This window comes from Neomonachus schauinslandi, chromosome 6, assembly GCF_002201575.2.
Source record: "Neomonachus schauinslandi chromosome 6, ASM220157v2, whole genome shotgun sequence".
NCBI classification, from domain to species: Eukaryota; Metazoa; Chordata; class Mammalia; order Carnivora; family Phocidae; genus Neomonachus; species Neomonachus schauinslandi.
Window position 1 is genome coordinate 127,532,213 of NC_058408.1, and position 12,521 is coordinate 127,544,733.

General features: G+C 56.6%; 1 protein-coding gene across 1 annotated transcript in view; it reads right to left on the reverse strand.

Moving 5' to 3' along the window:
• Positions 1–636: 636 nt before the first annotated feature.
• Positions 637–12,521, reverse strand: part of FBXW4 (F-box and WD repeat domain containing 4) — an 81,244-nt gene continuing 69,359 nt past the window's right edge. The window contains exons 7-9 of the mRNA XM_021699734.2: positions 1,565–1,705; positions 967–1,108; positions 637–838 (exon numbers count right to left, since the gene is read on the reverse strand). Of these exons, the coding sequence (XP_021555409.2) occupies positions 719–838; positions 967–1,108; positions 1,565–1,705 (403 nt within the window). The 3' untranslated portion in view covers positions 637–718. The remainder of the gene's footprint in view (positions 839–966; positions 1,109–1,564; positions 1,706–12,521) is intronic.

Consider the following 12,521-nt stretch of genomic DNA (forward strand, 5'->3'; position numbering starts at 1 on the left):
ACACTGAGCCATGGGGCTGGTCTTACCCTTTCCCCAACATGCCCATCCTCATGTTTGAAGATGTCGGTCCCCTCTTAGGGCCTCCCAGGACTCCCCAGCCAGAGAGGAACTGGATCTGTGAACAATCAAGCTTTATTTTTACAAAAATGAACATGGTAGCATGTCTTAGCAGCCGGCCTGAGACTGGGCTGGCTTAGGACTCACTCAAAACTGCTAGCCTCCCTTTGTCCTTCCTCAGTTTCAAAGCAAGACCAGGCCACAGTGCCCCAGGAATGAGCCCCAAGAGCTTGGTCAAGGGTGGGGACTCCACAGCAGAGGATTGGCAGCCTCACCCCTCCTTCCAAGGAAGGGGCAGAAAGGGACCAACTGGGATGGCTGGAGCCCCTCACCTCACTCTAAGCTATCATGGTTCTAAGAAGGGGCGAGGTACAGGGCAGGCCTGTCCAGACCAGATCCTTGCTCTGGTCAACAGGGAAGCAAGGCCCGGCCAGGCTCAGCCATTCCCTCAAAGCAGCAGATCCCTTCTCTCCAATTAGTTCCTTGGGGGGGGCACCCCCAAATTCCCGGGAGTCAGCAGCCTTTACCTGACGGTGCCCAAGCACTGTGGTGACAGGTCTAGGAGCACAGGCACGGCGGGGGCGGAGGCATCCCTGCACCCTCCAGGCGGAGAGGTCCCTGAGTAGCTGGCTTCCCTGGCCCGCAGGCCGGGGTGGCCCCGTCACAGGTTCTGGAAGTCCAGGACGTGGAGGTTGTAGGAGAGCGCGGCATAGAGATGCTTGGTGGTGAAGCGCAGGCAGTACACAGGGCTGCTGAGCGGGGTCGAGGTCAGCGGGAAGGCCTGCAACCGAGGGCGGAGCCCTAACCTCAGCTGCCTGGGCCCAGCGCAGACTCCCCCGCCTTCTCCAGGTACCCCCGCTCCCAGATCCAGCCCCTAATAAGGGGGTGTGAGGTGTGCGGTGCACTTACGTGGAGGCAGGCCCTCTGGCGCCGGTCCCACAGCCGCACGACCCCGTAGTAGGAGGACCCAGTAGCCAGCAGGTGGTTCCCATCGGTCTGCAGGCAGTACAGGGTGCTGTCGTGGGGCTCCTCCCACTCCATGACACACTTCCTGTCCGGGAATCGGCCATCAGAGGGAGGGTCAGGGTGCCCTCCACCCCAGCTTCCACAGGGGCCTTAGAAATCCATTCTGGCCGGGAGACAGAAGCTGAATCACCAGACTCTTTCGAAGCCAGACTTAATTCAGGGAAAGCCGCCTCTGGAAAGGGCTCCTTCTCGCCAATGCCCAAACCCCAGGCCTGATGAGGCCCTCGTCTGTGCTTCATACTGCTGGCTACATGTCACAGGACTTGGGCGGCAGGGCAGAAAGAAAGGATGCTGAGGGATAGGACCCTGACGACTCCCCGGGCTCTTAATCAGCGCCTGGTGGCTATGGTCTCCCAGGCCATGGGACCAGGGCCGCCGACGGGGAGCCCAAGCTTGATCTGACCCTGCTGGCTGCCACTCCTAGCCTCCAGCTGGAGGGCCCGGGCCTTCTGGGGGCGCACCAGGACTGCCGCACACTCACCGGACACTGGCTCGGAGGTCCCAGTAGCGAACATAGGTGTCATAGCCACAGGACAAGAGTGTGGACGGGGACTCATACATGACATCCAACACCCCAGCCCCTGGGGGGAAGTCACTGCCCAGGTGCATCATTAGCTGCCCACTGGGGAGAGAACAAAGGGGCAGAGGATGAGAGACTGTCCGCCTTGGTCCCCACACCAGCTTTTAACCTAATGGCCTCAGTCCCTGGGGAAATGCAGCTCCCCCCCCCCCCGCCCAAGCTAAGATCAGGCTCCCTTAGGAAGGAGCCAAGGGAAGAAATGGCCCAGGATGCCCACCCTGTCACCCCAGTCGCCGTGCTGCCCCTCCCGCAGCTAAAGGCCTCCATCGGCCCGCAGCCCCTGCCTGCATCACAGCTGCTTGCCGCCTGGCCACTGCCCCTCGGGGAGGAAGCATGGGCCTCACGGACGGGCCGGCCCCCCTCCCATGAGCACACACACACTTGGTTACTTTATAGTTCTTGATCCTGCAGGTCATGCAGTTCTGAGCTGCCTGAGTCCAATGCCTTAATTCCTGCCTGTAATCTGGGGCTCAAACCTCATTGGGGATAAAGACCACACAAAGGGAGAAGGGGAGTCCCAGGAGATGTTAAAACAAGTAAACACCTTTGTGTCTGGGGAGAAAAATCGCTGAGAAAGCAGCTTAGCGGGCCGGTCCCCGGTGTTCCTGGCCCGGCTGGCCCCCAGCCCGGGGCTAGCACGCCTGTGTGATCACAGCCCCCAGCCTGCTGGGCTCCAGCGTGCTCCCCCACCCTCGCCCCTCCCGGTGGCCGAGAGCAGATTACTGAGAAGAACAATTTCTTTGTGACTGTGTAATTCCCTCCGTGACCGCGGCAGTGGGCAGACCCCTCGCCCTGATGCCAGACCCTTAGCAACCATGTAGGGGGGCCTTCTGGCCCTAGCAACTACCCCTCAACATCAAGTGCACCCGCTAATCCCTGTGGCTAGGGAACGGGGAGAAGCAGGGAGTTTCTGCAGAATGACCGGGGCGGTGGGGGGGGGATGAAGGAGAAGAGGGGCACCCTCCAGGCCTGATCCAGCACTTTCACCCAAGAGATGCTGGGCTCTCTTCCCTGGCAGGACAGGAGAAGCAAGGCCATGAACACTTCCCAGGGACACCCAGGTAAAGGGCCCCGGCAGTGGGAGGGAGGACGCCACAATCTCACAAGCAGTGTTCACCAAAGGGCTGAGGCAGATGGTACCAGCCCCAAGTGAAAGCAGACTTCAGTCCCAGGCCTTCCAGCTCACACGGACTCTGACCCTCAACCTCCCTCCTCCCCAGTGCAGCCACCATCTTCCCCAGAAGCTGAAGGAATAGATGAGGCGGCCTGGGGTTCCTTTCTACCTTTCCCCTCGAGCCCTGGGCAATGAGGTGACCCCCAGCAAGGGACACTGTTGCGGTCAGTGGGAGGTCAGGCCCTAAGTCAGCACCCTGGCCCCCAGCCTCCTTGGGGAGATATTCCTCTTTCTGTCTGAGGTAGAAGGTAAGCCTCTGTGGTGGGGGACCCTGAGAGGGATCAGGCAGAAGGCTACCACCCACAGATCAGCATCTCCTAGAAATCACTGACCTTGGCTCCCAGGAAGGGCCACCAGCCATGACTGACCCACCCCGGGCAGGCCAGAGTCCTAAGAGGAGTCCGTGCCGCCCCCCACCCACCTCTTTTTTACAGCTACTTCTGGACATTTGTGCACACCCGGGTAGGGGGCTGTTTGGCTCCACAGTTCTCCCTCCTTCCAGATTTGGGGGCCCTGCCCCTTCCATTAGTGAGGCCTTCAGGAATGACTGAGGAGCTCTCCCCTTTAATCTGCAGAAGTAATTTCATGTTTGTTTGAAATAGAAGATGAAAGGCGGTGGGGGTTGGGGGCGTGAAGCCCAGCATGGCTCTGCCTGCCCACCCCCGGTCCCAGGGCTCAGAGGGAAACATAGTCGGGCACCCGGGGGCTGGACAGGGGCAGCGGCGTCGGGACCGGCAGCATCAGGGCGATACCCAGACCAAGTTGCCATGCTGGGCCCCCGTCCCAGCATCCAAGCCACCCCTGGAAAGGGTCCTGCCAGTGTCTGCGACAAGAAACAGAACCCTGCCCGCCGGGGGAAACCTGAGGGCCAGAGTGAGCACCAGCCTCCCCGAGGCCAGCCCAAGTCCCGCAGCCCCTTGTCCGCTGGCCCAGCCTGGCCCGAGACAGAAAAGTTTCTTTCTGCGGCTGCCCGGTGCTCCAATTCTCTGAAACGGCCACACACACTTCAAATGGGCCAATAAAAAGATACAATTTCTTTTGCCTCTGGGCCTGGGACCCTCACAACTCTGCTGTGCGGTGCCCGGGAGGTGAAGTCCAGGGCCTCCGCGGACCCAGCTGGCTCTGGGAAAGGGCCCGTCTCCGAACAGCGGCCCAGCGCTGCCATGGGAGCCCTGCTGGGGCTTTGATTTGGGAAAACAAACAGAAATGGCACTGTGGGCCCTTCATGGCCCCCACCCCAAGACCAATTTAACTAGAAAACTCTAGCTCAACAGCTCTGGGGAAGGGAGCAAGATCGGCCCGACAATAGCCTCAAACTTTGGGGGAAAGGGGGACAAAACAAGCTGTCTGTCTCCTCAGCCCCTCCTCTCGGGCTCCTTTTCTTCCTGCAAGTGTGTTCTTGTAAAAACGATTAGATTGCAATTTGTATAACATGGTGACCCCCAAATTCAGACGTTTCACCCCTTTTCTCTGGAAAGAATGTCAAGAATGCTTCTCGGCCTCTCACGGTGGGGGGCGGGAGGGGGGATGCAGAGCCTTGGCTGTCGCACAACTTGTGTGGGAACAGGACTGCCCCTCAGAGTCCCGGGCCAAGACGGCAGCAAGGGCCGGCTCTGTCACTACCGAGGGCCAGACAAAAAGTCCATTCCCTTACAACTCCTGCACACAAAGCCTGGGCCTCCAGGAGCCACTGGGGGCTGCGGGGGGGGGGGGGCGCCTCCACACCCCAGCCTCTCCTGAGCCTGACTCCAGCAATTCTCTTTCCACCCAGGGAAAGATAAAGACAGATGGGGCCACCCCTGTGAGCTTGATGAACGAGCGCAGGCCGGGGAGGGCAGCCTGAAGGAGGCCGGGCTGCGTGCCGCGTTCTCCGGGAGGCCCCAGAGTACCTGGGTGGGAAGAACAAGCAGAGGGCGGCCTCAGCCCAGGGACTTGGGGCGAGCAGGTGAGGGAACCGGGGCTCCCACCCTGCTGCACAGCGATTCCAGCTCAAGGGAAGAGGGAGCCCAGGGAGGAGCTTCCTGACAGAAGGAAATCTAGTAAGACAAGGACCCCTCCATCACCATCTTTAGGGGACATCTAGGGACAGCTAACTGGAGGTAGGTGTTGGCCCTGAAGACCCAGACGTCCCAGTTGGGAGGGCCCCTCCCTCTCCTGCTCTGGGCCTTGCCGAGCCGCAAGCCAGTGGCCACCCTGTCCCGAGTCCGCTCATCCCAGCATCCACCTGCCTCCCTGCCTGGCCTGCCTCTGCTCCCAACACAAGCCACAGCCCGCAGGAAGTCCCCCTGTGCTAGAGGGCCCCAAGCTAGGAGAAGCCAGATCCCCGTCCCACCTCCCGGCCTGCACCTACGAATACCTGTGGCCTCCACACCCCTTAACAGCCACTGTTAACACGCGGGGTTCCCGTCCTCGGCGGGGCCCGGTCTGTGCTCGGGACAGAGGATGTTCCCTGGAGATCCTAGAAGTTCTTGCTCCTCCGCCTGGCATGTATGTGTGACCCTAAGACGCAACAGTGGCTTTCAGGGGACGGTAAGGATGGAAGAGTGACACACAGTTCACCTTCCCGCAGGTCGGCTCCCGGGGACAGAGGACCTGAAGGTATAAACTGGGCCAGACACGGTCACTCAGGAGGGCAGGTTTTTCCTCTTTCCCACCCCTCTCCTTCCCGCTCTTCCTTTCTTTGAGCAACAATCATTTAATGAGCACCTTCTGTATACCAGGCATTGTGCTTTAGTAGGAACTGCAGGGAGATGTCAGGGACAGCTCTGAAGGAGCTCTCCCTGTCCTCCAGGAGTTCTCAGTCCAGGGAAGGAGGGAGTCTGCCATGTATCCAGCTAACAATACAAGGGGTGACCGGGTGGGTCCCCGAAGAGGAATGAAAGTTTTACCGTAAGAGGACAGATCAGAGAACATTTCGGCCTGTGGGCATGGAGTGGTTCTCCAGGGAGTGACAGAAGTGGGACAGGCCATGACAGGAGCACGGGGATGGCCCAGCTGAAGGACCCGCCCCAGCAGGCGTGCAGACCCGGGGCACCGGTGCCATGTTTGCAGCTGGCAGGCACTCCGGTCTGCCCGGGATCTGGCTCTCGGGCCGTGACGGCCCTTGGGTGCACACTGCTCAGCGGGCACCAACTCTGGGGGGGCAGGGAGTCACCAGGCTTCTCAGCAGGGAGGAGCTCGTCCTGTCTGGCCCTCTGGTGGGGAGGGCGGGCATCAAGGAGGCATGGGATGTCCCAAATGTTACCACCAGAGTGGTGGTGACAAGGAGAGGCCCATGGAAGCTTCGCCTGCCTCGGCCCCAGCAGGCGAGCGGGAAGGGCCCTGCCCGAGCCCACGGCCTCTCCCCTGCATGTGTGCGCGCGTGCACGGCCCCCCGCGCCCGCCCGCGCACACGTGTTCAGACACAATGGCTCAAAGGCCAGGCAGCCGGGCAGCCCACTTTGTACTGCTAACAAGGGGCCCGTAATTACAGGAAGGGGCAGCCGGGCAGATAAAAGGATACAAAATTTCAACATCTGTTGCCATAAAGGGATAAGGAGAAGTGAAACGCAAAGTATCAGTTTGGTGTCAGCAGGCAGAGAGCCAATTTCAAAGAGTTCAGGGGGACAGAGGGGACAAGAAAGAAAAAGGCAAGGGGGGAGAAAGAAAGAAAGAAATTACAGGTTTCCTTAAAGAGGTAAAGAAAAAAGAAAATGAAAAAATCTGTCAGTAATACTTTCAAAGAAGAAGGCAGGTCCTTTAAAGAGGGCAGTTCCCCAATCACCCTGACTGAGGGCCGGGCCGCCCGGGGTGGAGGTGAAGGCGGAGGCAGAGACGGAGCCACACCTGGGCCGGTGGGCCCGCTCTGTGCTCGGGACACGGCTCCCTTCCGCAGGCCTCCGGAAGGGGCTGCAGCCAGGCACCCCTCGCCTTTCAAAAGGCCACTAGAATGCTCTGATAGGCATCTCCTGTGCTCCCCCCCGGGGTCCTCCTCCCCGGTGGCTGACAAGGCGGCCCCGTGAGTGCTCTAAGGGTTACCGACTCCAGCCACGGGGGCTAGGATCAGGGGAGGCTTTGTGGAGGCGGTGCACCGAAGAGTAAGCAGGATGGAGAGGGCGGAATCCAGGCCCAGGGGGCAGCCAGAGCAGAGGCTCGGAGGGGAAAATAGAGGGCACCTGTCGGAATGTGTGAGAAGCCTATCTGCCGCAACTTTGGTGAGAAAGAGGAGACTCAGGGGCTTTAGGACAGAAATGGAAGAGTAATGGGAAACCAGGATGACCTCGGCTGGAAGGGGAGAAGAGAGGATGTGTGCCGGGGCCCACATACAGTCACACACCTAGGACTTGAACCGGCAATGCCCTAGGAGTAGCCAGGTCACCTAAGCCCACCCCTATTCCCTTCCCAGTTCCCCCCGGCTGGCTCAGGGCTGTGGCTGTACCCACTAGGATCCCTGCAGGTCCGGGACCACAGGCCTCTCCATCCTGTTGCCCACATGCACCACTGCTAGATCCAGCTCAAATGCCTGTGGCAGAAATGAGGAACCCATGGTGAGAGCAAGCCCGGGAGGAGGGCTGTATATGATGTCTGGCCAGTCCGACCTCCCAGGCCTTGCAGCAGCTGGGAGGAATACCACACAGATAGCACCTTCCCTGGGACCTAGCTGAGGTCCTGCCCAAATGCACACAGAGGACATAAGATGGGCCTGGATTCCTTGAGACCCCAGGCTCAGAACGGGACGGTTTGGGCCCAGTTCCTTAGGGTCTGATGGGACTATGGGGCCTAGTGAGGGATGCTTCAGTGGTTGGCTGTTGGCACTCTCTGTCAAGATGGAGCCCTTGGGGGCTGCAACTGGACCTGAAGACCATTTACCCTTGGAAGCAGGAACACTCTGGCACCTCCAGGTTGGGTAAAGGACTCCATCTTTCTCTCTGCCTGGTTTAGACAGGTTAGAAACGCCCTGTCTTTGGGCCCTGCCCATGGTTTCCAACTCCAGGGGAAAGAAAGGCAGAAAAGGAAGAAGGGAGAGAGAGACAGCCACACTCTTGCCATCTAGGCAACGGTGTATGCCCACAGCTGCCCTCCGTCCTGTGCAGCCCAGCCGGCACCCCCCCCCACCAGCCCGTAGGGACAACAGTCTTCAGGAGTCTTGATGGAACGAAGGGCTCAGGGAGCCATGCTGATTTTGAAGGGGTCCCTGGGCACTGTGAGAAGTAGCCTAAGTGACCTGACCGCGGGTCCCCGAGAGACAGCAGGGAGAAAACGCGCCCAGCAGGGCCCCCACACCCCCCGGTGTGTCCCAGCCCCCACCGTCCTCCTGACGGCGGCCCCAGAGGCGTGATGCTCCGAGCAAAACTGCCCCTCCAGCACTCCTTCCCCCCAAGTCACAGCACACACATAAAAGAGAAAATGCCGGCGCTCCTCAGGTTTCAGCAGTGACAGGTTAAAAGCAAGGAATCCACCCAGCCCCGCACAGCGCCCGCCACCAAGTCCTGCCAGCCGTGCTGCTCCACCTTCCAGATTGGCCTGTCACTCAGGCTTTGGCATTATTGAAAGATCAAACTCTGTCCTGCCTGTTCATTACCTTAATCCTATTTTCTACATGGCTTTATTATCTGCTTGGGCTTCTCTGGGAAAGACAGCTACAGACAGTCACCCTGTCCATCCGCTTCCTCCCACCAGAAGCAGAAGCCTCCAGCAGGCCATCTTTCCTTCAAGCCCTGCACGACTCAGGCTTCCAGGCTTCCCTGGGAACGGGACGGATGTTTCAACGAGGCCTGGGGGGTCTGAGGGCCAAAGAGGAGACACCACCACCTGAGCGGGGCGGTTTCTCCTGGGTTCTTCCTGGGTTCTGGAAAGACCCAGGGTTTGGGGTTTAGGAGGACTAGGGATTTCATAAGGGAGTGCTATTCGAGGAGCTGGTGCCTTGTAAGTACATCCTGACCATAAATCTGTGCCCAGGACTAGCCCCCACAGAGGAGACCACAGGCAGAAGAGGCCCTCCAAGATGACTCGACCTCAGAGAGAAGAGTGGGCCACAGTGGTGCACCCCCTGCCCTCCGGCTCATTCGCCATCCTGAGCCCAGGCCAGGGAGGGGGACTGAGACGGACTTCCAGCAGCCACACTTCTCTTGTGGCCTGCAGCCTCACGGACCGTCAGGAGCCTTCTCTATGCCACGAGGTCAGCAGGACCGCTCCTCCTCTAGTGGTCATGAGGCCACAGGTATTTGGAGAATTAAAAAGCTGAGCCTCGGGCGCCTGGGTGGCTCAGTCGGTTAAGCGACTGCCTTCGGCTCAGGTCATGATCCTGGAGTCCCGGGATCGAGTCCCGCATCGGGCTCCCTGCTCGACGGGGAGTCTGCTTCTCCCTCTGACCCTCCCCCTTCTCATGTGCTCTCTCTCATTCTCTCTCTCTCAAATAAATAAATAAAATCTTTAAAAAAAAAAAAAAGCTGAGCCTCTGCAAACTCTAAGGTCCTAAGGCAGAAGGCAGCCGCGGGTGAGGAGGGAGGGAGTGAAGGAGACAGGTACTGTATGGGCACTTTTTCAAAATAATGCCTTCTTCATACTAGTTCTGTTAAGCAGAGATAATTAAATCTCATTTACAAATGTGGAAGCCGAGGCCCAGAGAGGCCCCCTTATCACAGAGCTAATCAGCAGCAGTGTCAGTTCTAGAACCCAAGTCTGTCTGACCAGCAGCCTGTGCTCCCTCTGTAGCCCTCACAGACTCCCCAGCACACACCAGAGGAGGGGTTCCTTCTGCCTGCGTCCCATGCAGAAGCAAGAAGTTGCCAGTGGCAGGAGTTTGGCAGGGTAAGCCACGGGAACAACCTTCACAGACTGCAGGCACTCCAACATCCCAGAGGCTACAGAACAAAGGAAGCCTTGGAAGTTTCCACTGTGCTGGCAACAGTATGATGCGACCATCGGCTATGTTAACAAAAGCCAAAGATCTAGAACAAGGAAGATGATATAGCACCTGCCACTCATCAGCTCACGCCCGGTGTGTTCATGACTCAGCTGTGAACATCCCACTTCAAGAAGGATGCAACCACCCGGGATCGAGTCCCGCATCGGGCTCCCTGCTCGGCAGGGAGTCTGCTTCTCCCTCTGACTCTCCTCCCTCTCATGCTCTCTGTCTCTCATTCTCTCTCTCTCAAATAAATAAATAAAATCTTTAAAAAAAAAAAAAGAAGGATGCAACCAGGGGCGCCTGGGTGGCTCAGTCGTTAAGCATCTGCCTTCGGCTCAGGTCATGATCCCGGGGTCCTGGGATCGAGCCCCGCATCGGGCTCCCTGCTCAGAGGGAAGCCTGCTTCCCCCTTTCCCACTCCCCCTGCCTGTGTTCCCTTTCTCGCTGTGTCTCTCTCTGTCAAATAAGTAAATAAAATCTTAAAAAAAAAAAAGATATATGGGGTGCCTGGGTGGCTCAGTCGTTAAGCGTCTGCCTTCGGCTCAGGTTGTGATCCCAGGGTCCTGGGATCGAGCCCCGCATCGGGCTCCCTGCTCTGCGGGAAGCCTACTTCTCCCTCTCCCACTCCCCCTGCTTGTGTTCCCTCTCTCGCTGTGTCTCTGTCAAATAAGTAAATAAAATCCTTTAAAAAAAAAAAAAAAAAAAAAAAAGAGGGATGCAACCAGATAAACTGGAGAACCTTTCAGGTGAGAATGTCCTAAAACAAGTATGAGACCAACACCGCAGGTCACCCACTGCAGGTCACCCACCCAGCTATTGCTCTCTTTCTTTCTTGCTGACCAAGAGCGGATTCTGTGCCCACCCACCTCCCCCACTGCCTGTGTGCGTGTAGGGGAAGCTGGGCTCTTCCCCAGGCCCAGGTCAATCTGGACTGCTCATTCCATTTCCCTTGCCACGGTTTGGTTTGGGGTGAGTACCAGAACACACTTGTGGCTCACTAAATATGAAAAGTCTGCTTGGAGGCTCCTCTAAAAGGTTTCCCCATCTTAAAAAGAGACCCCAGGCAGGGACATGTCCTCTTCCTTCCTTCTTCCCTTTGGGTATTGCCTTATGGGTTGGTAGAGCTTTTGTGAACAAGCCTGAGGATAAGTAAAGGCAAAACCCACTTTGAGGTGGCAAAGCAGAAAGCTGAGATGGGCTCTCAAGCTTTCACTGAGCTGCCGAACCCATCAATCCTGGAAGCAGCGAGCCACCCAACTCCTGGATGGACTCCTTGTCATTCAAGATAATAATAACCCCTTTATTGTTTGAGCCACTTTGAATTAGGTCCTCATTACTTTTAGCCAAAAGCACCTTTACTGATGTTTATGAGCAACAATTAAAGGTCCTCAGACTTCTGGCCTGATAAAGAGAAGACGCGGGTGCCTGGGTGGCTCAATCGTTAAGCGTCTGCCTTTGGCTCAGGTCATGATCCCAGCGTCCTGGGATCAAGCCCCACATCAGGCTCCCTGCTCAGCAGGAAGCCTGCTTCTCCTCTCCCACTCCCCCTGCTTGTGTTCCCTCTCTCGCTGTCTCTTTCTCTGTCAAATAAATAAATAAAAATCTTAAAAAAAAAAAAAAAAAGAGAAGACGCTGGAGGAGCAGGACCAAAATTTTCAGATATTTAAAGGCCTGTCTTCAGAGGCACGATTCAACTTGCTTCTTATCCAGGATCACAGCTCCTGGAAGCAGATCAACCCTTGATGAAGGACAGGCATGAGAACTCTCAGAGCTATCCAAAGATGTAATGTGGTATCTGGGGAAGCTGGGAGTCTCCTATCCCTCTGGTTGGATGACCACCAGAGAATGTTGTAAAGAAAAACATACTTAATGAAAACATCTCATGTGTTTAAAAAAAAAAAATCTTTTGGAGGGGCGCCTGGGGGGCTCAGTAGGTTGAGCATCTGCCTTCGGCTCAGGTCATGATCTCAGGGTCCTGGGATCGAGTCCCACATGGGGGGGGGGGTCCCTGCTCAGCGGGGAGTCTGCTTCTCCCTCTCCCTCTGCCTCTCTCTCTCTCTAATAAAATCTTAAAAAAAAAAATCTTTTGGAAATACTGACAATACGACAGATATTTCAGGAAAACAAAAAGATATGGCTAATACTTTCCTGGGGAGATGGAGGGAGGAGGAGACGTGCTAGAGTAGCTGAGGCAGGAGACAGGCGGGCAGAGCGCCCCCTCACGGCTCCTGTAAATCACGGCACTGCAAACCACAACGTGGGGGCCTGGGGCTAGGGGAAGACTTCTCAGACTTCACGCCAAGAGCACAAAAAGAAAAAGTCAATAATTTGGACGTCATCAAAATTTAAAACTTTGGTCTTTTATCCTGTCAAGAGGATAAAAAGACAAGCTCCAGACTTAAAAGGTATAGGCAAACCTCATGTCTGACAAAAGACTCACATCTAGAACATACAAAGACCTCTCAAAACTCCACAGTGAAAAAGCAACCTCTTCAATTATAAAATGGGCAAAAGACCTGAGCAGAGATTTTACCAAAGAGAATATACAGAAGGCAAAAAAAGCACATAAAAAGATGTTCATCATCATTAACTATTAAGGAAATTCCAATTAAAGCCACCAGACACCACACCTATGAGAATAGCTAAGATAAGAAACAATGATCGTTCCAAATGCTGTTGAGGATGTGAAGGAACTAGATCTCCCCTACACCAGGGTTGGATTATAAAATGGTACAGATACTCAAAGAGTTTGGGGCATTAATCCCAGAGAAATGAAAACCTAGGTCCACACGAAC